The sequence below is a fragment of the Canis lupus genome, chromosome 11 (assembly GCF_048164855.1).
Source record: "Canis lupus baileyi chromosome 11, mCanLup2.hap1, whole genome shotgun sequence".
In the NCBI taxonomy this organism is placed as follows: Eukaryota; Metazoa; Chordata; class Mammalia; order Carnivora; family Canidae; genus Canis; species Canis lupus.
The window spans coordinates 51,516,724-51,543,303 of NC_132848.1; the positions used below are offsets into that span (position 1 = coordinate 51,516,724).

Sequence of the window (26,580 nt, forward strand, 5' to 3'; positions counted from 1 at the left end):
CCCTGCCCTCCTCCCCTTCTACCACCCCTAGTTCGTTTCCCAGAGTTAGGAGTCTTTACGTTCTGTCTCCCTTTCTGATATTTCCCACACATTTCTTCTCCCTTCCCTTATTTTCCCTTTCACTATTATTTATATTCCCCAAATGAATGAGAACATATAATGTTTGTCCTTCTCCGACTGACTTACTTCACTCAGCATAACTTCTTAGGTCATGTGCGCATCCAGGCACCAATGACTATGCCCCGCGGGGCAGGGAATGAACCCCTTGGAAAACCCAGGGACTACTTCATCCTGATTGGACGACTTAGGTCAGGTGCCCACTCGGGAACCAATGGCTTTGACTAGACAGTGGCAAATGGAACTCCATGATTGGCTTAGTCTAACCGGGAATTCTCTTAGCTTGAGTATGGATAGACTCCAGGTCCCTGGAGGCATGTGTCTGGGTGGAGGAGGGATGGGTCTGAACCAAATCAGTTTTGGAAGAGAGGAAGTGGGAGAAGAGTGCTGGGCGGGCAGTGAACGATTCACGGAGTCTGGAGGATACTGGTAGGAAGAGAGGCAGCGCTAGTACGCGGAAGACATGAGGTGGCAGGAGGGGCCCAGGGTGCCCGGGAAGCACAGAGCAGGGGGCGCTTCATCTGAATCGTGGGTGCGGAGAAGGTTTGTTGGATGCAGAGATTTTTAGACCAAAGCCTGGAAGATGAGCAGGACTTGCCCAGGTAAAGAAGTCTGGGAGGGGAAGGACAGCGGGCCACTGGGCAAGGGGCTGTCTTGCTGGGTATCGGGGATGTCTCAGGGTCTGGCTCGGGCCTGATGGGTGGTGATATCTTTTACTGAGATGGCGAATGCAGGGGGAGTTGCAGATTTGAGGGAGAAGAAATGATTGTAGTGCAGAAATGTCGAAATTTGGGATGCTTCTGATCCAGCCAAAAGGAAGCATCTAGAGCTGGGTGTGGCACCCAGAAGGCAGAGAGCTCCCACTATTCTGACCTTGTACTTGACATCTCGAGCTCAACACGTCCAACCCTGGCCTCTTGAGTTTTCTCCCTCCTGTGCTTCTCCAGCCACAGGTTTCATCATCTCTGTATAAGACATTATCCATTCATCCAGCGGCACAAGCTAAACCCTGGATTCTTCCAGAGACGTCTCTGACCTTCAGCCCCATATCCAGCCCATCACCCAAGCCTGAGTCCCTTCCCGAGGTGGATCTAGGAGCCACCATTTCTCCAGCTGCCAGCTGCTACCACTCAGGTCTCACTACCATCTTCTGTCACCTGAATTACGGTACCCGCCTTTCTCCAGGACTCCAGCCTGAATTGCCTTTTTTTGTTTTAAATAGATTTTACTTATTTATTCATGAGAGACACCAAGAGAGAGAGAGAGAGAGAGAGAGAGAGAGAGAGAGGCAGAGACACAGGCAGAGGGAGAAGCAGGCTCCACACAGGGAGCCTGACGTGGGACTCGATTCCGGGACTCTAGGATCAGGCCCTGGGCCAAAGGCGGCATTAAACCACTGAGCCGCCTGGGGATCCCCTGAATTGCCTTTTTGTTTTTAAAAAAAAATTGATATGACTTTTTTTTTCCCTGAACCTTTCAAGAACTTTCCATTACAGTAGGCTCCGGTCCCGGAGGGCTGCCTCTGCAACTCTGCCTTGTCTGTCACTCTGGCCTTTCTCAGGACCTCAGTATCTGTCGGGGCCATTCTGCCTCAGGGCTTTTGCACACACTGCCCTTACACTGTCCCCTGCATCTCAGGTTAGATGTCTCTCCCTCCAAGAGGTCTTTCCTAACCCCCAGACTGAATCTGGTCTCCCTGGTTATTCTCTCTCCCCCATCCCTGGCTCTTGGGCTTCATAACAACTATCCCGATTTGCATTTCTCACCACTTTTCGGTCTCATTTTGCTAAATGCCTGGCTCAGTGCCTCAGCTCTATCAGACCCATTTCCCCTTTTTGTAAGAAACATGTCTCTTTTCCTTATCCGCAGAGGCAATCTACAGGAGGTGTACTCTGCACACATCACTTTAAATCAGTGTAACATCTTATGATACGAAGGAGAATAAAAAGAATACTTTCTTTTCACAATAAAAATAGTTATTTCGGTATTAAATTTGTAAGCTCCCAGGGCTGAGTCCTCATAGGTCACAGTGAAGTAAGTAGTCAGATGCCTACACCTACAGGTGGAATTGCCATGAATGCCTAACTAGGCTGTTGACGAATGTAATAGCATTTTATGGGTTCCACGCTAAGGGCGACGTTGCCAGGGGCGTGTGGCTTTCTACAATGGTAAGCAACTCCTATAACGTTTTGAGCAAAATAAAGTACAGTCTTCCTTTCTCGTTCAATTTGTGCTGAAATGACCTTCCTAGAAAATTCATAAAAACAGTGCAACGAATACTTGGTGCTTTTATACACAACACAGTTAGGTCATAGATTCAGGTAATTATAAAAGGATCTTTCGTGTTCACCAACGCCTGGCAGATGTCATTTTTTGTTATTTCTTGAATAGTCCCTCACCATCATGTGGGACCTGGGACTGTTTTTCATTACACAGGTTATGTAGCACGCTGGCTCCCATCCCTAAATGCTCGTAGAGGTCCCCCATTCATGTTGACAATAGAACCGCCCCCCCCAAACACATCTCCAAAGATCCCCCAACATGGAGCAGTAGTGCTGTATTTGAGAGGCACCTGCCTTTCCTATTATCCTGTGAACTCGTGAGGGCAGGGTCCCTATCTGTTTTTCATTGTAGCATACACAGTGCCCAGCACCTAGCTGGCGGATACTTGGTGGAATAAATGAATGAACAAATGTTCCGCCGACATGAAATTTATGTCAAGAAAATTAGAAAAGGACTATCCCGCATGGAAGTGTGACCTGGCATTTACCTTCTTGGTGCATGCCTTAGGCCAGCTGACCTCCCTTTTAGTGAAAGAGACGTGTAATTATAGCTGCAGACAATGTAGAAATTCAGCTCTAAACCCTTTACAACAAGGGAAGTCGTCTCGCTGTGCACAAAAGAAATCACACAGGCTCTGAAGTTGTGGTTTGTCTTTTTTTGGAAAGTCAGGCTTGTGTGTTGAAGAGCTCAAAACACTTGACCAGCTCTCTCATTTATCTTAACATGTGTATGCTATATTTATTCTCCCGTCACAGATGGGGAAATGAAGCTTGCCTAAGGGCCATATTTAGCTAAGTCTTGATCCTCTGCCTTGTGGGGTCAGGGCAGATAAAACAGAACCCTAAAGCTTGATTTTTAGCCAGTAGTTGAAACCTCCTCCCACATTAAATCTGTTACTAGGGCTGCCCACAAGGGTGAAAAGTATTAGTTTGAGCATTTTTAACCATGTGATATGGCCATCCAGTACAAGCCTCTCCTTTTGGAGATGAGAAAATGCTGGATCATAAGGACGTGGTCAGACAGCAGCAGAGCTGATCTCCAGTGCACTATCTGCTGCCTCACGCCTCGTTTTCTCTCCTTTTTCTCCAGCCCATCTGAATAGGACTTATGATCATTCAAGCAGGCAAAAGGAAGGTAGGGATGGAACAGAAGCCAAAGATCCGGTTCACTAGCTCTCAAGTAATTGTTAAATTAACTGGAAGACCGACTTAACTACGAATCAACACACATGAAAATGACAGTTGCCAAAAGTTAGGAGCTGAACCTTCAGTTTCAAGAATTTTTTTTTTTTTTACAGACAGCTACTCAGGCCCGTGACCTATAAATAGCACTTCCCAACCCAACTAAAGATCAAAAAATAGGGGCACCTGGGTGGCTAAGTGGTTGAGCGTCTGCCTTTGGCTCAGGGTGTGATCCCGGGGTCCTGGGACCGAGTCCCACATCAGGCACCCTGCAGGGAGCCTCCCTCTCTCTCTGCCTATGTCTCTGCCTCTCTCTGTGTCTCTCATGAATAAATAAATAAATAAAATCTTTTTAAAAAATCAAAAAATAAGTGATACAGCCAAATATTTGGGAACCTTTTGAAACATTGACCTCTAATAAAATTCTTTCTCCTCCCCCAGTGCTCTTTAGTTCAAGGAGGGGGTGGCCAAATTCAATAAACTCATTACTGATGTTTGATAAACCAGCTTCTTAAAGTGCTCCCCAAAGGGGTGCACAACCCAGCTTCCTTAAAAAACAGATTTTTTAAAATATTGTATTTATTTATTCATGAGAGACACAGGGAGAAAAAGAGACAGGCAAAGGGAGAAGCAGGCTCCTTCCAAGGAGCCTAATGCGGGACTTGATCCCAGCACCCCAGGATCAAACCCTGAGCCCAAGGCAGATGCTCAACCATTGAGCCACCCAGGCGCCCCCCCCCCCAAAAAAAACCCCAGCTATTTTAAATGGGAGTGAAAAAGTGGTATTTTCATTTTGCAGAGTTAAATGCAAAATGAACTCAAAGGTGATGCAAGCACTTGACAAAGGAGACAGGGACTCACAGGCTACTATTATGGTGAATTACAGCAGAAGTGTTTATAAGTTGGATTTATGACAAACAGCTTTTCATCTTCAGAAGCTAGCTGCAGTGCACGTGGCCTCTTGGCTTTAGGAGAGAGCCCTTTGTGGGGTGGGGCGTTCCAAGAGCCATGCCTGATACCTATTTTGGGCTTCTTACTAGAAGCAGATGTTGGGTTAGAGATTGCTACTGTGCACTTTGGAAGGGACAGAGTTGCTCCTTCATGTTCCACAAGCCACCAGTCTCAAGAGCCATTCTTACTCGGTCGACTTACATTTTCTCTATTCCTTAAAGGAGTCAGAAACTGCTCTACGCTTTAGACATCTGGGGCTTGTCTGTTAAAGAGTTATTCCGCTGTGGTCCCACTTTTTCTCATCATAGGTTGTTACAGAGGAAGACTCTTGTAGGTTTTGATGAATGACTATTTTCTAAATTGAAGTAACAGCCTGCATTCTTGGGCGGTATAGTACATTCTCAGAGCACTTTGCAGCCTTCTAAGCATTTATCCCTGACACTCTCCCAGTTTGTGGACAGAGACACTGAGCCTCTAAGAAAGAAGTGAGCTGACCAAGGCCACGTGGCTGGTAGGTCATGTATGTGCCAGTCCTTGCCATTGGGTAAGGCACGACTAGATGCTGGCTCTCCTGAGTCTTTTCTTAGCATCACCTCTTTACCGTAACTCTTAGTATTCACCCCATTCTGGCCTGTGATAAAGTGTTCGCGTATGTCTGTCTCCCTTACCATGAACCGCCTCTGAGCAGAGACTGTTAGAGATGTTTGTGTCTCTCCCCACCTTCCAGATTCTTCCTCTTTGCGTGCCCCAGTCTCTTCTTCTAGGCTGTGGCCCGGAGGTCCACAAAGCACTGGTGAGGTGCACAGACACGTCGTGCATACCACTGCCTTGTGAGCTTGGTGCCTTTTCTTGGACACACAGATATGAGAGCACTTGGCACGTGTAATAAGGTGTTTTACAAATTGGATATGATCTGAATCTTGTCCTTCACTTCCCAGATGATTGCACTTAGCACCATTCTGGGTACGTGGTTGGTGCTTATGAATGTTTCTTGGATGAAGCATTTATCTAGTTCACCTACTCTAGTTCACACTACTTTCGTTCATTTTTTTTTTCTTAAGATTTTATTTTTAAGTAATCTCTTCACCCAGCGTGGGGCTCAAACTCACAACCCTGAGATCAAGAGTTGTACGCTCCATGGACTGAGCCAGCCAGGCACCCCAACGACTGTCATTTTATATGTATACATCCTGAATTCCCAACTAAACTACAAGCTCCAGAGGAGACAGTTCCTTCCTTGTGTGTATGTACTCCTGGTACATCGCCCATGGTATGGGCTCTGTGAATCTTCGCTGACTGAGTTTAAATGATCAGTGTGTGATAGCATGCCTGCTAACAAAGCATGGCAAGGCCTACACCGTCCACTGTGCATGGTTTTGCTTGAGCTGTATACTTCAGATATGTATTTTAAATAGACACACACATCCTAGAAGCATGTATTTTACCCAGAATTCCCAAAAGTAGGAGGGAGCCCAGGTCCACAGGAAGGGGATAGAGGTGGTGCAGAAGTGCTCACGGGCACTGACAGCCGAGCTGTAGGTGAAGAGCTGTCTCTCAGCCGAGGGTTGTTTGCTGCACGTGAAGACCTCTCTTTTCCCGTCAGAGCCCGATTCTTCAGTGTCCTCTTGTTGGCGGATTCTGGGCAGGTTGTAAGAGTATGATAGTTTTCAAGGGTCAAGCTTGTCATCATCACAGATCAAAGGCTCTTGACAGGAATGGAGGGCCTCCTCACGAAGCTATCTGAACACCCTTTTTAAAAAATTGATAGTTCTGGCACTTCGCCAGTTGGGTAACAAGCTGAAGATTTTACTAAGCCGCCCGACAGTCCTGTTGACTGAACTTGCCGTAGGTTTTCATGGTTTTGATGTTAAGATAGTTGTTTTTAAATTCTCTACCCCCATTGGGAAATATTTAAATATCTGCCTTTTTGGGGGTCAAGATTTTTTTATTTATTCACAAGAGACACACAGAGAGAGGCAGAGACACAGGCAGATGGAGAAGCAGGCTCCTCAAGGGGAGCCTGATGTGGGACTCGATCCCGGGACCCTGGGATCACGACCTGAGCCAAAGGCAGATGCTCAACCACTGAGCCACCCAGGCGTCCCTAAATATCTGCCTTTTTAAAACATTTGAACTAAAATAGAATTGATTGGGTTAGGAGGATGCCAGAGAATCGGCTTGGAGGATCTCTGACTTCGGTTAAGTGGCTGTTTAAAATTAAGGGCTGTTGCTCCCTTTCTTTGTGATGCCAGGAGTTTCAAATGTAAAGCTGGAGATGAAAGTTTCCTTATGTTTCAGTTTATTTATCCCCAAATCCAAATCTTCACTGCACCGGAAGTTCACCCAGGACACTGCACAGTGGGGGTAAACAATGTCATTTGGTGATGCAGGATACAGTATGGACGGGGGAGAATTTATTTTTTAAATTTGCTATCTGTTATTGGACATCTAATTACTCAGGCTGAATAGAAGCAGAAAGGTCTCCTTCTTTTAATAACTGCCAGTTATTTAGCCACAGATTAGAGGCAGAAGTTCATTTTCAGTAGTTCAGACAGAAGAAGTAACACTGCCTTCCAAGGAGTTCTAAACATACTTGTCTTTGTGAGTTTTTTTTAAATAACCTCAATCCATCACAGTTTAATTATTCCAACAAAATCTGCAAGTTAACAAGTGTCTAGAAATGATTAATTTCCTTCCTATGTGTCTGCATGTATCTCAGCGAGGAAAGTCTGTATTTGTTATGGTTATGAAAGGCATCTGTACAACAGACCTGTGTTCTATAGAATGTTTGCATTAATGTTATTAAGCATTTCTAGAGAACTTCGCATTCACTCACTATTTCTTGTAATCTCCTTCTAGAGAAAGTACACGTTCTATTCCCCTGATGAGGTAAATTTGCTTGAAAAGTAAAATTTTCATTACAGAAATCTAATTTGATTTTTTTTTTTGGTCACATTTTAGTCTTAAGGCTCTTGAGTTCCAAAATGACTAATTAGGACAATGATGATATAGCATTCTCTTTCATTGATCTGAAAATTATACTGTCCTCAAGGGACCTCAGTTTGTTTTGTGTATCTTGATGCCAGAGGAGAAAATGTTACTTCTCCCAAAAGAGCTTCTTCTCTGCAGTGGGAGAGAGCTGCGAAGCCAGCCCTGGTGGGAGATGGAGGGCCCGCTGCGTGGATTTGCAGAGGAAAAGGAGAATCGCTGTCCCGTGGGATGAAGGATTTATGTTACAGTGCTAGAAGAGGTGTTGCATGTGCCTGGCACTATGCCCAGTGCTTTCGTCGCATGATTTCATTGATTCCTCAGAATCCAGGGAGATCGTATCCTCGTTTCTCGTTCTGTGAAAATTGATATCCAAATATGGACAAGGAGAGATTTTTAACAAGAACACCCACCCCCTCACTGCCTGACCGTGCTGAGCACACGTTTGCTCAGGAACCCAGAGTTGCCAGGTGGAATGCTAGGATCAGCGCTGACCCTACTTCTCCGCCGTGGACGTGCAGTTGGAAATAGCAGAGCAGAAAGTGAATTTAGTTCATGCACCCATTCCGCTGGGTAACGCTCAAACTGAATTGTGAAAACCTGTTATAATTTTTAACAGTAGCCCTCTTAAAGTGACCGGCAGGGGTACAATGTGTTCCACACCCCTGCTACCGGATTTCTTCATTAATTAATGCCATTCATTAATGCCCTAGCATGGCTTTATTCAAAAGCAGTTAGAGGGCCCCTGTTTTAAACAGGAAGGGTAAAGAAGATTGGAGATGGCATTTCCCCCTCGGCCTGTGGCGGCCAGCACCTGAGAAACCTTGCGCTGCCCCTGGCAGCAGGCTGCAGCTGTGCTTTCTGAAAGCATCACAGAAAAACAGAAGGGCTGACTCCCAGGTCAAGAATTTGAGGCTTGAACACACTTGCGTTGAACATTCTAGTAAGGAAAATGTCAGAAGGTGACACAAAAGGAAAATTGTCCCACAAGGGAAATGCTACTGCTCCTGCTGAGCCACGAGCGCAGGGTGTTTTTAACAGGTTCCGCGTTCACACGGTTCTGGTCGGGAAGGGGTGGGAGGGGTGGTGGCCGAGGTGAAGAATAAAGTTTCCCTGAAACCAGAGGAGAATCGAACCATGGCAGAAATGGGAGTCCTGACGGTTCACTCATCAGAATGGAAATAAGCAGAATATTTGTGGCATAGAAAGGAGTCTAAGCAAAACAGGATCGGTAGGACAGCCCTTCTGCAGAATTCAAAGCAGCAGTTTAAAATTATGTAGTAGTCCAGGGTGCCTGGGTGGCTCAGTGGGTTCAGTGAATGACTCTTGGTCTCAGCTCAGGTCATGATCTCAGGGAAATAAGATCGAGCCCCCAGTCGGGGTCTGCACTCAGCAGGGAGTCTGTTTCTCTCTCTCTCTCTCTCTCTCTCTCTCTCTCTCTTTCTCTCTCTCCCCCCCCCCACAACCCTCAGCCCCTCCCCCTGCTCTCTCTGCCTCTCTAAAATGAATAAATAAATCTTTAAAGAAAAATAAAATTATGTAGCAGCCTAACGTATTCCCATGTGGAAAGATCTCCGGGAGATACCGAAGGATGCAGAACAACACAGATCGCTTGATCTCTTCTATGTACGGATGTTGGAATACGTACAGTTGGTTTACACATGCGTAGAAGGAGAATTGGGAAGATACACCTGAAAACACCTACATTTGGGGAAGGGAATGGAAATCGAAGAGGAAAGGGGGATCTTTGTGCGTTCACTCTATGTTTCTATCTTTAAACTTGCACGCACGCGTAATTAAGAAAACAGTATAAAGAGGGCAAACAGATATTCAAGGTCTCCGTGTAATGTACAGTGGTTAAGGTGTAGGTTCTGGAGTAACACTGTCCGGGGTTGCATCCCGTCTCCTTCCCACTGGTTGTGCACCTTGCACAGGTTATTTCACTTCTGTGCCTCCTTTCCTTCCAGTGGAAGACAGGGTAAGAGTACTTAGGTCATGTAGCTCTTAGGAGGATGAAATAAGTAATGCGGGGGAGGGCGCCTGGATTATATCCTGACACTCCGTAAACATTCAACATCTGGTAGCCGTTATAAATTAGGATCATCAGACAAGGTGTAGCTTCAGTCAATTCTTTGTGTAAATTTTGCAGTTTAACGTGTTTCTAGTGGCGGCTTTAGTAATTGCGATACATTTTCTCCAAGTTTCGTTGTAGTTGTTAATGATGTTTTCATACCGTTGGTAACCCCAAGAGGAAGAACTAACAAACCAATGGAATTATCTTGATTTTTGTAGAGTGCCAGACATTGTGTTTGTGGAATTCTCCTGACTTTGCTTCTTCGGCCACGTAACCTTATATACCTGCTGTTGATAAACTAGAGAAGGGAATAATGAGGTTTTTCTCTCTTCCTTAGGAAGACTATGATCGTCTGAGGCCTTTATCTTATCCAATGACTGATGTCTTCCTTATATGCTTCTCTGTGGTAAATCCAGCCTCATTTCAAAATGTGAAAGAGGAGTGGGTACCGGAACTTAAGGAATATGCACCAAATGTACCCTTTTTATTAATAGGAACTCAGGTATGCCTGCTTTGATGTTACCCATTTAAGAATAGTCTCTTTGGCCTATCTCGTGCTGTTGCTTTCAGAGAAATAAGGTTTAGCAAATGATATGCATGTTTAATTTCAATTGCAAGTTGTAAAAATACTATTTCTTATAGAAAAATAAGAATTTGGTCAAAGAAAAAAAAAAAAGAATTTGGAATTTGGTCAAAGTAGTGCCAGAGGAAAGCAATCATACGGGTTGTTTTTTTGTTTGTTTGTTTTTGTTTTTGTTTTAAATGAGTTGGTTTTAAAAGTGAAGTTCATCTGTTTAATCTTCATTTGGTATGTGGGACTAAATGGGACTACATGCTTTGATTTATCTTTAAAGACTTGTAACATTATGGGACATTGTTGAACTTTCTTGATTAGATTGATCTCCGAGATGACCCCAAAACTTTAGCAAGACTGAATGATATGAAAGAAAAACCGATTTGTGTGGAACAAGGACAGAAACTAGCAAAAGAGGTAACAGAACCTTTATGAAATTTAAAAAGAAATGTCAAAGCAGCTCAGGTAATAATAGCTAACATTTATTGTGCATTTACTGTATGCCAGGCACTGTGCTGAGTGCTGTACGTGTATTACCTCACTTACTCCTTGTACCTCTACTCGGGTGGGTCTGACTACCACAAACGGGGACTTGGCGATGGCAGGTAACTTGTCAGGTCCCGTAGGTAATAAATGGCAGAGCTGGGCTGCAGGAAAGGCCGGACCACAGAGCCCAGGCACTCGCACCTGCGCGACAAAGCCAATGATATTTTCCTAATAAGTTACCTGAAGAAAGAGGCATCAGAAAAAGCCTTTTTAAATCTCTTAAATGTTTAAACTGTGCCAAAGCAGACTCTGTCTTCTGTTAAGACTCATAGAATTGATGGGGAATGGCATGGGGTGAGTTTAAATCTGCAGTTAAAACCAAAAAGTTATGATCTGAAAAGAAACATGTTGAGTTTTCTTCCAATTTTTTTTATGAAACATAGAAAATATTAGCATTCCAAAAAATATACAACTGTGATGTGCATAAAACTTTTAACTTCTATTCTTCCTCCCCCTGAAGTTAGGCTTACTTTTCTCTCTCTTTGGCCCTAACATTATTGGATTCTGTTTTATAGATGTGACTCTAATAGGACTTTTGTGGAAACAGAATCTAATAAGGTCTTTTTAAATGTACTATTAGGAGGCAGAAGAAAGCAAGAAAACTTTTTGGAGGACGGTTTTTTCCTAAAACAAAAGACAAATAGCTTCACTAACAAATCGCTTTAGAAATTCCGTGTAGTAAATTTCATAATCTCAGGGAGAGAAAGAATTTCTAAAACTTCATAGAGGTAAAATTGGCAAATGACATTGGTGATTTAACTACATAAAAATTTGATACATCAAATGCCAGAAACACGATGGGAAGTCATGAAACAAACTTGATATGTATGGCTGAAAAATGGGTTAACATACTTAGTATACAGGAATTCCTTGCATATGAATTAATCAGAAAAAGACATATATTACCCCAATAGAAAAATGGACTTAGAACCTCAATGGAAAATTTACCAAAAAATACAGATTGCCATTGCATATAGGAAGTGTGTTCAGAGTCCTCAGTAGTCAAATGTAAGTTCAATTTACCCCTATTAAATTGGCAAAAAAAAGAGAGAAATTAATTATAATAGCCACTGTTCCAGGGGTGTAAGGAAATGGGCACTCTCTTGTTACCGTTGGTCATTGAGGAAAAGCAATCTTGACAATATGCAAAAGCCTCAAAGTCATGCACACTTTTGATCAGGCCATTCCATATGTAGTAACTGATCTTTAAAAAATTATTCCAGGGGCACCAGGGTGGCTCAGTGGGTTAAGCATCTCCCTTTAGTTCAGGCCATGATCCCAGGGTACTGGGATTGAGTCCTAAGTTGGGCTCCCTGCTCTGTGTGGAGTCTGCTTCTCCCTCTTCCCCTGCCATTCTCCCCAGCTTGTGCTCTCTGGCTCTATCATCTGTCAAATAAAATCTTTAAAAAAAGTTATTACAGAGATGGCTACAAAGTTGCTGCCTTGTTTCTAATTGGAAAAAAATACATAACAAAAAAAACCCTGCTTCTATTAAAAATTTACAGTAACACATGTTGAGATGTTTGTATTTATTATGTGGTTTTAGGGGGAAAAAGTGGTTGCAAAACACTAGCACCCCACTTATAGGCCTGTTGGCAGCAGAATACTTTCACCTGGCCCCCTTGCAGGCCCTCTCCTGGTTCCGTCCCCTGGCAATGGCCTCTCCTCCATGTCTCCTCTCCCTGTCTCCGTGCTGGATGCCCAGGGATCAGCACTCAGCTTCTGGTACAGCCTTTCTTCTGCAGCTCCCCTCACTAGGCCTAGGCGAGCTGCTGTCGGGCTGGCGGTTTGCAAAGTCTGCCACTGAAGATGCCCAGATTTCTATCTCCAGCCTGACCACCTCCCTGAACTCTTGTAGACTTGGTTATCCAGCTGTTCCCTCACCAAGTCCATCTGGGTGGCTAAGCATCTAAAAATTAACATGTCCAAAACGGAATTCCTAATTTTATCCTCCGTGCCTGTCCTCCCGGTTACTCAGCTCAGAAACCTTGAAGTCACACTTGATTTTGCTCTCGCTTTCCTCCTGTCCCAGCAACTCTGGGGCAAAAACCTACCGTTCTGCCTTCAGAATACATCCAGTATCCAAAGTATTCAGAATACACCCACCATCTGCTCCTCTGAGTCTGGCCGGGCCCCTCCATCCCTGGCCTGGATCACTAGAACGGCTCAGACTCCCCTTTCTGCTTCTGTCTGGGACCCCATGGCCATCTGTTCTATGTTGAGAACATAGCAGCCCGAGTGAGTCTTTAAAAACACAAACTCCACCAGGTCACTGCTATGCTCAGAATCTTCCAGTGCCTTCCCAGCTCGCTCACAGGGGCCAGAGTCCTCACACGTGGCTGGCTGCATGGCTGCCTCACTGCTTGTAGGGCAGGCACATGGCCTCCTTGCTGTGTCCCCAAAGTCTTGTACCTCAGGGCATTAGTACTTTTGCTCCTCCATCCACCTAGTGTTGCTCCCCGTGCAACAGGGAAGTATTTTCTCACTCCTTCCAGGTCTCTGCTCAGGTACCGCTTTCTCAGTGAGGCCTTGCCTGGTCTTGGCCCCACTCCCTGTCTTCCTACAGGCCACATGCTGCCTTCTGACATTCTTCCCCTAGCAGCTCGTGGTCTTCTCCCTGTAAAGTAGAAGCTTCGTGATAGCAGGGCAGACTTCATTTTGTTCTCTGCTGTATTCTCTCATCTGGCAAATAATAATGCTCAGTAGATTCCCAGTGACTGAATGGAGCCTGTCTTAGAGTAGAAGCCAAAGTCCTTACCCTCCTGGCCTCAGGGCTGCCTCCCTGGCCTGCCTCGTGCTGTCCAGTCCCTGCCGCTCGCTTTCTCCTGCAATTCTGGCTTCTTTACCATTCCCTGAACGCTCTGAGCATGCTCCTGCATCAGGGTCTTTCCATCTATGGCTCTTTCTGCCTGGAACCTCTCCCCGTAGGTATCCCTCAAACCACTCTGTCAAGAAGCTTCCCACCCGTGCACGACCCATCTCCCCAGCTCTTTTGCTCTGAGGTACGCACCACCATCTGCTCTTCGCTCTCCCAGGAGAATTTCAGCAAATGTGAGCATCACACAGCAGGGACTGTGGTCTTTTGTTCAGTTCTTTCTTTGACATTATCTCTAGCACCTAAAACAGTGCTTGGCATATGGTAGGTAACCAGTAAATACTTGATGAATGACATAAATTTTCATGGAATAAGTGTGGAAGGATATTTGCTTACTTTTGTGTGAGCTACCTCTGGGTTTCATGAATATGGATGATGATTTCATTCCTTCGGCATAGCTGTATTTTCTCATTTTCCTTTTAATGGTGTGTTGTGTCATACCAATTGTGTAAAAAAGATTTTATATGTTTGTGATTTTTTTTTTTCTCCCTCCCAGATAGGAGCATGCTGCTATGTGGAATGTTCGGCTTTAACCCAGAAGGGATTGAAGACTGTTTTTGATGAGGCTATCATAGCCATTTTAACTCCAAAGAAACACACAGTAAAAAAAAGAATAGGATCGAGATGTATAAACTGTTGTTTGATTACGTGAAAAACATCTTCAGTGGCCAACGAGACTGTCCATTTCTCTCAAAAAGCATATGAAATGCTACAGCTATACCCAGACCTCTTTAAATAATGAAGCAGTTTAAAACTTGAAAGAAAAAAACAAACAAAACACCTTGTCCTCAGAATTCTATAAAATTCATTAAGAATGTTTCTTAAAGGTCCAAGAAGCAGCAAACAGCATCTGAAGCCACAATCTATTATAAATACTTTATTTCAACTAGAAGGTACAATCTCTCAGGGGTTTCATAGTTTAAAAAGCTACAATCACATCATGTTGTAAGTTGTAACTACATAAAAAATAGTGCTGTAAATGGAACTGCCTGGCTTAGACCACATACATTTCTGCACAGTCTTTATGGAATCTGCACAAAGAAATCTCTTCTCCCTTTGCTCCAATTAATTGTTCTTGTATGTAAGTTGCTTTCTATTCCAGTATATCCAGAGTGGGGAAATCACAAGGCCAGCCACGTAGCCAAAGGTCGCTCCAAGCGTGCAGGAGATGGGCCATACCTAAGAAGAGAATGTAGGAGGTCAAAAAGAACAACTGTTTTTATTATTACTTGAGCACAATTTAAGTGTAACGTAAATATTTCTATATTAAAGCTTAATGTGCTTTCTTAAAGAATGCCAAAAGTGTAATAAGGTCATAACTGCATTTATCATAAACACTAAAAATGTACACATTCTAGTTACTGTACATTCGGCTGTAACAAGGCTTCTGGCAACTGTAGATTTAGTTTGATGCTGCCCAAACTGCATGAGATACACCCTACAACTACAAATTAAAATTCTGGGTCAGACTTTGTCATAATCCTGGACTTGATATAGCTGTCTGAAGTAGTTGACAATTTTGTCTTTTAATTTCCACCTTGGCTTATGTATCAGATGACATGAGACCTGTGTATGCTGACCAAACTACGAGAAACTTTACATAGCACTGAAGAGAACAGACCTAGGATTCAAGCATGTGACATGGAATTTATAACGAAGCAACTGCTTCCATAATAATACTGATGTCACCTTTCAGACACAGGTATTGGAACCATAGCAGAAGTTCTAGAACTACAACTTATGTACACACCTAGATAGAGTGTCAGTTAAATGAAACACTGGCTTCTAAATACCCATTTTCTCCAACTGTATTGCATTTTGCAATATTACATCAAGCAAGCCAGAAGTAAATAATGTTCATTTCTTTCATCCACAAGCAGTGCATGCTAGTCCCTAGGTGAAAGGCCCTGCTTAAAAAAAAAAAAAAAATTATGTGCATCCGTGAAGCTTATTTGGTATACTGGAGCCATTTCTAATTTTTCTCTGGGGGATCAGGCCATAGAACTGTGTTAGAGGTGAACCATCTTAATTACTAGTTCCGTAACCTAATTAAGCTTCCTTGTTTGGTCTGAATGGATCTGCTTTGTTCCAAATGCCATACAACAGACAATAGTGTTAGACAAAGTTTCAGTTTGAATAAATTAATGCAGTTCAGAGAAGCATAATCTAACCCATAAATTTTTCTCCAGCCTTTCCTACATTTAAACTTGCTGTTGACTAAATTATGATTTATTTATGTCTTTGGTGAGCTTCTGTTAATTTTCATGACTTGAGCTAATAGCTGTGTCTACTGCACAGATTGGGTAATGGAACACTAAACTTTTATACTTGAAAATGACAGCCTTAAATGCTCCTATCAGTCACAAATCTAGGATGTACTGTCTTGTATGTGAGCTTTGTAGAGATTTTTAAAAATATAAGCATCATCTTCCCCTTTGAAGAGTGGAGAGTCTACTGAATAACTAGTCCGGATCTTTCTTTCTGAACTGGACAGTGGATGTCTTCCTTCTCCCAAAAGCGATGGTTCACATTAAGTACCATGGCCTTATGTATGCTTAAATGGAATCTTTATATAACTCATTTAATTTGGGTCGATTAATTAATTAGTTATTTTTAGATAGAACTGAAAGGAATTGCATAAATCAATTAGTATATTAACTAAGCTGTCCAACACATAGTATAAAGGAATTAAGACAGTAAAGTATTCTACATTTCCAACTCGCCTTTGGGAAATTGATGGGGATTTTTTTTTTTCCTCAAATTCACCTCTGAAACTTTTTCATACTTGGTTTACTAGACAATAAAAGTTAAAAATCTAGAATTTGATCTGCCCTAAGAGAAATGGACTAGGAATTGGGAAACACAAACTCTGGTGTCCTTCTGTTTCCTGCCTGGGCCTCAGTTTCTTCATCTATAAAACATGGGAGGTAGAACGAGAGGACCTCCAACATCTCTCCCATTTATCAACTCTTACGATTCTCTTCTTTTTCACAATATTCATTGTTGGACATTACCTTTTCAGCTGCACATTCTTAAGATGGTAAAAATCCTGTATATAGATTATTAGAACTCTAAGCAAAGATGATTATATCATCTGAACCTGAGGTGCCTTAGGTACTCTATTGACCTTGATGGGGTTTGGAGTTTCCCATTGCTTATTAAGAGCCTTTTCATTGCTTTGATTCCTTCGTATTTCTTTTTGCACTCAATCCTTCCCGCCACCCTAACTAAAAACCAAAGATTTGTTTTCTATTCATGAGCAGATTGTAGAAAAATTTGCCTTATTTTCAGAAGCACGTCTTCATTAAAGACTTATGTTTCAGCAGAAATTGAGACTAATCACTGGAAGAACTAGCTCAAAGTAGCCAAATATCTGGGAAATACTTCAGAAATATCTTAGTGACATGAATTTTGCTAGTCAAAGCAAACACACTGCTTCAAATAAGGTCATGTATGAATGAACTTAAAAGAAACGTACAGTTCATTTTTTTGCATATAATCAATTCTGAGGTTCTTAAATTTTTAGGGGCTCCCTGAAATCTTATTTAATACTTTGCTGATGTGTACCCTTATTCTGTCTCTACAGATACATTTTAGGTTAGCCCATGTTGAATTATCTTATTTCCAGTAAGTAGAGCCTGAAAGAATGGTTTTTATTGTGAACTAGTTACTTTAGGCGTTGCTTCCATTTGATTTTTAATTATTACTTTTAAGTACCAAATTAAATACTGGTTTGTTGGTTGTTGCTTTTTAAGTGATTGTTACTTTAACAGTGTCCCATCTTAACACATGGGGTTATAAATAAAATAATATGCATAGTTTACTACCTATGTAAAGCATTGAACTTCTTACCTTAGTAGTTTTTATTTAACACCCTATGTAAGCATTTGGGATAATACTCATTTCTCTGTTTCTCATGGTGTGAGTCTAATCACCAGCCAAGTGTGAGCACCTGCACTTTGTTAAAAAGTGTGTCGTCAGAGTGTAGAAAAAATAATAATCCCTCATGAATCCCAGCCAAACTCCAATTTGGGTCACTAAGTTCTACTTGAATCACTTTGTAATTTCAGCATGGCTCTTTGTTTCCAAACACTCACGTCCACAGTCACACTCATGCTCTTTGAACAGCTGCCATACTGCACCTCCAATGGAATGCCAAAGATGAGCTATCAGTTTAAAAGTTGTGTCTAATGAGGGGTTAAGGCTCAGAGCATTTGCTATTTATTCAATTCTTAAGAAATCCATGCCATCATCAAGTTGAAATGTTGGACTGGCTTTGAAGACTAGTTGCTAGTGAGGGATCCAGCTTTCCTGCTGGACTTTCCTGAAATAAGTAGCCCTTAATGGTGACACATTTTTTAAAGGAGAATTTCTTCATGTAAGGGCAACCTTTCTGATTTTTTATTCCCAGGATAGGGAATGTCAAAAGGAGCAGCTGAAGGGAATTGGGGGAGGCTGCCCACTAAATCACCTTTCCTCTAAGGTTCTCATGATTGAATTTCCTACTGACCTTACAACTGCTTTAAAAAACTTAAAACTAGGGAATTCCCGGGTGGCTCAGCAGTTTAGCACCTGCCTTGAGCCCAGGGTGTGATCCTGGAGTCCTGGGATCGCGTCCCACATCAGGCCCCCTGCATGGAGCCTGCCTCTGCCTCTCTCTCATGAATAAATAATTAAAAAAAAAAACAAAACTTAAAACTACACAATGACAATAGATCCATATTGACTTATCGAACCATCCTAGCTTCATCTCACATCTTCATACTTACATCTTGGGGTTTTCCATTTAAAACTAGGTACTTGTCTTACAGAGCTGTTTCTACTTAACATTCTTCATGCCACAAATAGGCTTATCATACTGGTATCATCTACTGAACAGACAATCCAACTGCAATGCTACAAACATTTCTCCAAATTATGGTCATCTGAGATGGCTATATATAATTATCTTATTTTGTTTAAGGGAAATAGAAAACTCAAAGACATTCATGTAAAGGAAGTCATTCACAAATGTTTGCCACCAAAATGACCATCGTTTTTTATCCAGTTTTCTTATAAATTAAAAATGTTTTAATCACTAAAACATTCATTTAAAAATGAATAGCTACATCATGTGAACAAAGTGTTTTGTTTAGAGTACTACTATTATCCCTTCTCTAAACCAAATAACTTCTTGTTTTTTCACCACTTAAACCAAAAAAAAGGTCAATGTTTTCTTAAAATAGCATTAAGAAAGGCCGGATATTATAAGGTCCGGGTACTTGATACCAGCAATAAGTTGTGTTTTTCCCAGAAATAAAACAATTTTACCCTAATAAGCTAAAAACCAATTTCTCAACAATACAGATTTAACTTTGTATGTTTTCTCTGTCAAATCAATGTTGTTGCTGGTTGAAAGACATTTCAAAATTATATAAGCTTATTTCCACCTGAAGACCCCACTGCTCTCTTCTGATCGAGCATCACTGATGTATCTATGTAGTGCTGGGACTTTTCAAAGCATGTTCTAAGTAGTACAGAATAATGATTTAAGAATACTAATTTTTGTATTAGATTGATTTGAGTCTCGGCTCTGCCATTTATTAAATATGTGACCCTGTGCAAGTCACCTAACCTCACTGTAACTCGGTTTCTCATCTGTGAAGATCATCATAAAACCCACCTCACAGGGTTGCTGTTAATGATTAAATGAGAAAATGCACTATGTGGTTCTTAGAATCATACCTGTAACAGTATCTGGCACAAAGTACATGTGAGTTATAAATTGATAATAATCTTTTAGCTCATATTCCTAATAGGCACATATAAGTTGTCATTACAATCCAGAACACCATCATTCCCCAAATACACCATCTCTAAAGCTCAACCTATTAAAAAAATCCCTCCTCAAAATTTTTAACATACTTTAAAAATATGTTTTAAAAACTACATCTAGGGGTGCCTGGGTGGCTCAGTCACTTAAGAATCCAACTCCTGGGATCCCTGGGTGGCGCAGCGGTTTGGCGCCTGCCTTTGGCCCAGGGCGCGATCCTGGAGACCCAGGATCAAATCCCACGTCGGGCTCCAGGTGCATAGAGCCTGCTTCTCCCTCTGCCTCTCTCTCTCTCTCTCTCTCTCTCTCTGAGGCTATCATAAATAAATAAAAATTAAAAAAAAATACTTAAAAAAAAAAAAAAAGAATCCAACTCCTGATTTCAGCTCAGGTCATGATCTCAGGGTCATGAGATTGAGCCCCGCATGGGGCTCTGCACTGAGGGTGGAGCCTGCCTAAGATTCTCTGTCTCCCTCTTCCCCATCCCTCCCTCTAAAAAATATATAAATAAAAAATAAAAATAAAAACAACATCTAGCAGAATTCATGTTTCCTTCTTGTCAAATGTGACCCATAGATTTTATACATATATATCATATCATTTCAGGGACTCAAAGACCCCCTCATCTAGACTCCTGGTTAAGAATCCCCTTATTCAGGATGCCTGGGTGGCTCAATGATTGAGTGTCTGCCTTCAGCTCAGGGCGTGATCCCAGGATCTGGGATCGAGTCCCGCATTAGGCTCCCTATGAGGAGCCTGCTTCTCCCTCTGCCTATATCTGCCTCTGTCTCTTATGAATAAATAAAATCTTAAAAAAAAAAAAAAAAAGGATCCCTGTATTCTTCATCACTTAACCCTAACAAGTATTTTTATTAGCCATTCTAGTTGGTCAAGGTAATACAGTGACCCTCTACATTTTGGTTCAGAATTTTAAAGATCAATTTCTTTTTTTTTCTTTTTTAATAAAGATTTCATTCATTTCTCTTACAGAGAGAGAGGCAGAGACACAGAGGGAGAAGCAGGCTCCCTAAGGGGAGCCCGATGTGGGACTCAATCCCAGGACTCTGGGATCATGACCAGAGCCAAAGGTGGACGCTCAACCACTGAGCCACCCAGGCGTCCCAAGGATCAATTTGAATAATGTAGATGGCATCTGTTTGTTATGTGCTTTAAGAGTAAACAGCTTAATTACATTTTAATTATAATCTACACAGTATTACCTAGGTTCCTTTAATATATATTAAGTACAAGTAGATTTTTAATCTTGTACTGTCACTGAAATGATATCCACTGGCTTTTGATCCAGGTAGCTAGTTTGGTATATCACTGAGTATGGTGGTTTATGAGCTACTACAGGTTTCCTAAAATGATCATGTATTTGAAATTAGAAGATGATTTCTTCTGAAGTCTGAGGTTAGCTTCAGATAATCAATGAAAGCTTTAAGACAGCTGTATAAAAACGTTAGGCTACTTTAAAAATACTTATATTTCACTTAGGAGTTTTTTGTTTGTTTGTTTGTTTGTTTTTTAAATACTCTTCTGGCAAGTAGCACAGTCAGTGGAGTGAGAATGATCTGAGCTGTGGAGCCAGGTCAGCCACTTACTGGCTGTGTGGCCTTGGCCAGATCACTTACCATCTGAGCCTCGGTTTCCCAAGTTCAAAACGGGTAATAGTACCTCTGATACTTAAAATATGGGGCTATTTTAGAATTTGTCACCAGAGCTGTAGAGTACCATGCATCAGTATAACTTTGTACATTATATGTTTTAGCTTGAAAAAATGAAATTTATGTGACCACTGATTAAGTATTTCTTAAGTAACTGACACTGCTAGGTGAGAATTAGAAGCTGTGGTTTAGAACAAATTAAATAGTTCGTGACCAATGTTATACTATACTCTAAGAACTATTCCCTGCCCTGGCAATCCTCTTTAATACATGCCATTTTTCACATGAAATATCTGAGGAGTATAAAGCTTACAAGAAAACCCTCAAAAGCCACACAACACAATGCATTATATCAACCATATGTACACTCACCTCAGAAATAGAAGCATAATTCCTGCTCCTCGCTGTCATTTTTCACCAACTTTAAGAAGCACCAGTACAAAAGCTGATTTTAAACTAACCACTCAGTAGATAATTTGTGTCATTTTTAATAGTCTCATATGAATGACTCCATTCATCAAAACTATTGAGCCCTTACTCTGAACCAAACAGTTAAGTTGAAACTTACTGAAAGATTACCTGATTTGGGATGTTTAAGAATAAATTCTTAAAAATATGTGCTGCGATATAATTACAAGTTTTGGAAGGGTATATGATGTCACAGATATCATAGGGAAACTGATCTGTCTGCAGATCAGGAAATCTAGAAACAGAACAACTCATAGTCATTAGGATTAGTGGCTTTTTCAGATAAAAAAAGGAAGCTAGCTCTAGGCAGCTAGTTCTAAATTTCTCACAAGGTACTTCTTAATGTTTATTGTGCTTACCACAAATGTGTGTTTCATGACAGATAGAATTCATCTTTCAAAGTTTGCTGACACTTCTACTGGCTTTAAATGATAATTTATATTTTCCTCTGTATCTGGTTTTAAGTGATGTGCTTGTCTAAATGTCCTAAAGCAAATCCATTGTCTGATGTGGGACTACATTATAGACAAATCTATTCATCCGGATACATTTCTCTGGTTGTAAACCTGCACCAACCCAGGTATACCCTACCACTCTCCTATGAACAAGAGCCCAGATTAAGGAAGAGCTATTTATCCAGAGGTATGTAGTGTAATCCTGGACTTTTTGTGAAAGTGACAATACTTGGTCAAAAGCATACAAATAAGTTAATCTGGTTAGCATTATTCTTTCTCACATGGAAGTCCTGCAAGCAGAGCATTATCAGCACGATTACTCTACAATGAATCCACTTTTTAAATACAAAACCATTTTCTGTCAGTTAAGTGTTATAGGCTTTTTCCCATGCTTAAAACATAAATCATATTCATGTAAATTAATATTTTATTTTGGTCTAAAACACTGTATATTACCTTTGATAACAGAAAAACCAATTAACCTAAAAACATACTACTTTTCAATACTTAAATCCATAATCTTAGTTTTATCCCTTGTTCTAGCAGTATTTCCAATGACCCTTATAACTTCTGGCTTCAATTTATGAAAGAATTGCCCATAGCATCTGTGGCTTTAGAAAATTAATATATATTTTTCACAAATATTAGATTTTTAACCTGATAAAACTAGAGAAAACAAAGATTTTAACATATAACGATGCCTTAATTATCTATTATGGAAATAGGTACAAGCACTTTTAAACAATTTTAAGTTGTTTTTAAAAAATCTCAATCAATTTTGTTTTTTGACTTTTCAGGCAATAAGTATACTCAGAAGAGATGTGACTAACTGGCTCAATTCCATTTGGAAATAGCATTAGTCAAGTCCAGAGTTTAGGGCAGTTGTGGGTTTTCTAGGCACAAAAGCTTTGCATATTAACTTCAAATTCTCTCCTACAAATGTATTAAATTTAATGGCCTAAAATACATACACCACCAGTGGTCATGGCATTGATATGAAATTCTTATGTGCGGATAGAAATGCAATACAATAGCTACTCAAGCTTTCCCAAAGTGATCTAAACCATGGTGAAAGAAAGGAAAAGGGAAAGGGGAGGGAAGGGGAGGGAAGGGGAGGGAAGGGGGGGAAGGGAGGGAGGGAGGCAAGGAAGGAAGGAAGGAAGGAAGGAAGGAAGGAAGGAAGGAAGGAAGGAAGGCAGGCAAGCTAGGTTTCAGAGTTCCCAGGAAGGGAGAGAATCAGGTTTGGTTCCTAAGACTTCCTCTTAGCCCAGTAATGTTGAGCAAGATGTGTACTCCTCTCCTCACACTTTGACTTTCCTATATGTAAAAAAGGGAATGAAACCCACCTTGTACTATGCTTGTTTGGATTAAGTTATCTGTGTGACAGTGCCAAGCACCATGCCTGGTATATACACAGAAAGATCTACACATTTTAATTTTCTTTCTATTGCCATCTAAAAGTCAGACAGAACTGAAAATTATGTGACATCCAAATACCCTAAATACCAAAGAAGAAAAAGATGAATTAAACAATTCACTCCACCAACTGAAGGACTTCTGGGCAGAGTAAATAAATATCATAAGGAGATAATCAATGTACTCTCTTAACACTTTGAGAACCCAAATGACGGGATTTACTTTTTTTTTGTAATACTAAAAATACAGTCATTAAACTACTTTTATAGGTCACAAATGCCTATAACATTAATTAAGCAGTGACTATGTGTCAGATTCTGAACTAAGTACTTTAGAAGGATTATGTTATTTAATCCTCGCTAGTGGCAGAGCCAGGATTTGAATCTAGTAATCTGAGGTTAGAGCTCTTAATCATCATGATATCTGTTTACCTAGTAATAAAACAAGTGGGTTTAAAAACTTTATGGTGGGACTCCTGGGTGGCTCAGGGATTGAGCATCTGTCTTTTGGCTCAGGGTCCTGGGATCAAGTCCCTCATCAGGCTCTCTGCAGGGAGCCTGCTTCTCCCTCTGCCTACGTCTCTGCCTCTCTCTCTGTCTCTCATGAATAAATAAAATATTTAAAAAATAAAAACCTTATGGCAAATTGCCTTTGCTCAGAATAACCAACAACATTTCTTAAACTTCTGTTGATTTTTATCAACATTAAATACTGGCCTATTTCTGATAAAGGAAAAGAATTAAGACATTTTTTCCAGATGAAAAGCTCATAACTATTCTATAAAACATTTAGAGCACATTAAATCTGAATCTTAATAATTATTATCAAATAATTAAATTCCAGTACTGTGTAATAAATATCTGCTATACTTACATTGAATATATGCTTTGTATGCAGTAAGAACTTAAATACTTTCTGATTAGCTATTTAGTTACAGCAAGTAATTATGATGTACAGAGGTTTTCCACAGTCAAAATGTTTATTTTTGTCAGTAACTATAAAACTATAAGCATTTTCTGGGAATGAAGAAGGCTGAGTTATAGGCAACTTAAATATTTATTTTCTTGCTGATATTTAAAGGCAAATCATTAAGGCAGGGAAGAGAGATGTCTTGCAGATACTTTTTCTTAAAAAACAACAAAAATAACCAATAAGGGTTCTGGGTAGCCACCCTACCATATTCTCTTTAATCAAATCCTCTTGCTGCCTCCAATAAAGGAAAGGCTGCCTCCAACTATAAAGGTGTGCCTACTATCTTTTGTCACTTGTCATTACTTAAAACTATTTAAAATTCCTATTAGTAAATGAAAAAACTATTTTCACTGAGGTTATATATTTTCAATGGGCCTTTCTAGTCATTTGGTGATGAAATGATACAAAAAAATATAAATAAGCTTGAAATTGGTCAATACAGAACTCACATCATTATAAGTTTATGTTTGTCCTCTGGAACTTTATAGAAAGCCAGGTTTGAGTTCAGAGTAGAGAAAACTTAACTAATACATGTAAACGTTTGTGTGGGTTGCATGTCTGTTTTTAAAGAAGAAATACTTGCTTAACTAGATACTCTTGTTTTTCTGACTAGAATATAAACAGACTGGATCCCAATCCAGAAAAGCTTGCTTTATTACAAACGTATCATTTATCTGTGCAAGGAACAGAGAACTAAAATGTCCTCTTTATACACGTTATATTTTAGATAATATTAAGAAAATACAGTAGCCTCTCCTCATAAGATTTTGCTCTAGAAAAATCTCCATTTTGAGGTAATGCCATATTCCTTTCCCAGGATTATTGTTACTCTGACTGATTCTGTCAGTATCATGAGCCATACCGAGTACGGACTCTAGGTAATTAACTCATGAAAAACAGAACAAAACAAAACATCTTGTTTGTGGAAATTAAAAAGTGAAAGAAAACAGTGAAGCCTCATCATTTTCCCTAGTTCATCAGTAAATAACTGCTGAAAGAGAGGGGCAGGTGATTATTATATGAATAAAGATGATTATACATTAGTTCTATCATGCCACCAACAGCATGTATCATAATTTTAAAAGATTACAGTGAATAAGTAGGTCATTAACTAGGAACATTCTGAAAACAACAGTAAAGACAATTAAAGAACCAGTAATAACAGTCCAGTTGAATCAAACATTCTTAATGAAGACCAACACTTGTTACATAAATTAGATAGCTAGAAAATATTTTTTAAAAGTCCATAATTCAAATGGAAACTTCACATTAATTTTAAAAAGTGACCCCAACAATTTAGATCCAGCGTACCTCTCACTGTAAACAAGCACTGAGGTAGAAAAGTGCGAGTCAGTAGCTAAAAGCCTCAACAATCCAAAATGGATAAATGGATTGTAAATCATGAACACCTATATTTTCTAGGCAAGCCTAAACCCAGATTTGGTTACATATAATCCCCATAATTCAGTTCCTACTTCTACATAGTCTTATAAACTTATGATTTAGACAAGTGCAAAATATCAAACATTTACACTCTAAAACATTCCACCTGTATACAAACTGACACGTTAATCACACATTACCTTACCAACTCATTAGAGCCGATGGCCCACGGTGCTTTATATACCAATACTTTGTATTTAGACTTAATTGTATGTATCTGAAAGTAATGAATTTAATGATTCTAAAAGTCCTGCTCCAATTTAGAAATCACTGACACTCTTAAATGACATTAAGTTTCATAAGATGGTAACTTGAGTACAAATGAATCTCCATCTCCCAGTGATCACGGAGATGGCCAAAGAAATACAAAAGAAACCTTTATCAGTACTAAAACCTTGAGAAGGATACCAGTGACACCCCAAACCTCTAGGGATTTCTGTAATATACAGTAGATGAATATAACAGGGAAGGGCAAACCCACCAGACTTACTGAATGTAAAAGAACAACTTGTCTATCTAGAAGACATAACTGCTAATAGAAAGCACAAAGAATGGACTTTAAAAGTAGGCACTCAGGGGCAAGACACAGAATCTGGATCCTTAAAAAGTCTTTGGAAAGTGAGGTACATATCAAAGATTTAACCCAGCTATTATCTAGGAATTATACCAGAGAAAACTAGACAAATATGCAAAGATGCATATTTACATATTATAATCACCATAATTAATAATAGTAAATCAATAATTGTGAAACTAAA

The 26,580-nt window shown here is 40.4% G+C and overlaps 2 protein-coding genes across 6 annotated transcripts in view; one reads left to right on the plus strand and one right to left on the minus strand.

The window, feature by feature from the left end:
- RHOQ (ras homolog family member Q) overlaps positions 1–17,412 on the plus strand; it is a 39,725-nt gene extending 22,313 nt beyond the window's left edge. The window contains exons 3-5 of the mRNA XM_072768243.1: positions 9,932–10,096; positions 10,490–10,585; positions 14,086–17,412. Of these exons, the coding sequence (XP_072624344.1) occupies positions 9,932–10,096; positions 10,490–10,585; positions 14,086–14,241 (417 nt within the window). The 3' untranslated portion in view covers positions 14,242–17,412. The remainder of the gene's footprint in view (positions 1–9,931; positions 10,097–10,489; positions 10,586–14,085) is intronic.
- The window catches only part of PIGF (phosphatidylinositol glycan anchor biosynthesis class F), a 35,721-nt gene continuing 23,592 nt past the window's right edge, over positions 14,452–26,580 (minus strand). For 3 of the 5 annotated variants that reach the window (XM_072768241.1, XM_072768239.1, XM_072768240.1), the window contains one exon: positions 14,452–14,768. Coding sequence is in view for 2 of the 5 variants with exons in the window: in XM_072768239.1 (XP_072624340.1) it covers positions 14,655–14,768 (114 nt within the window). In the remaining 3 variants the exon portion in view is untranslated. The remainder of the gene's footprint in view (positions 14,769–26,580) is intronic. The other 2 variants (XR_012003367.1, XR_012003366.1) reach the window with 2 other exon arrangements.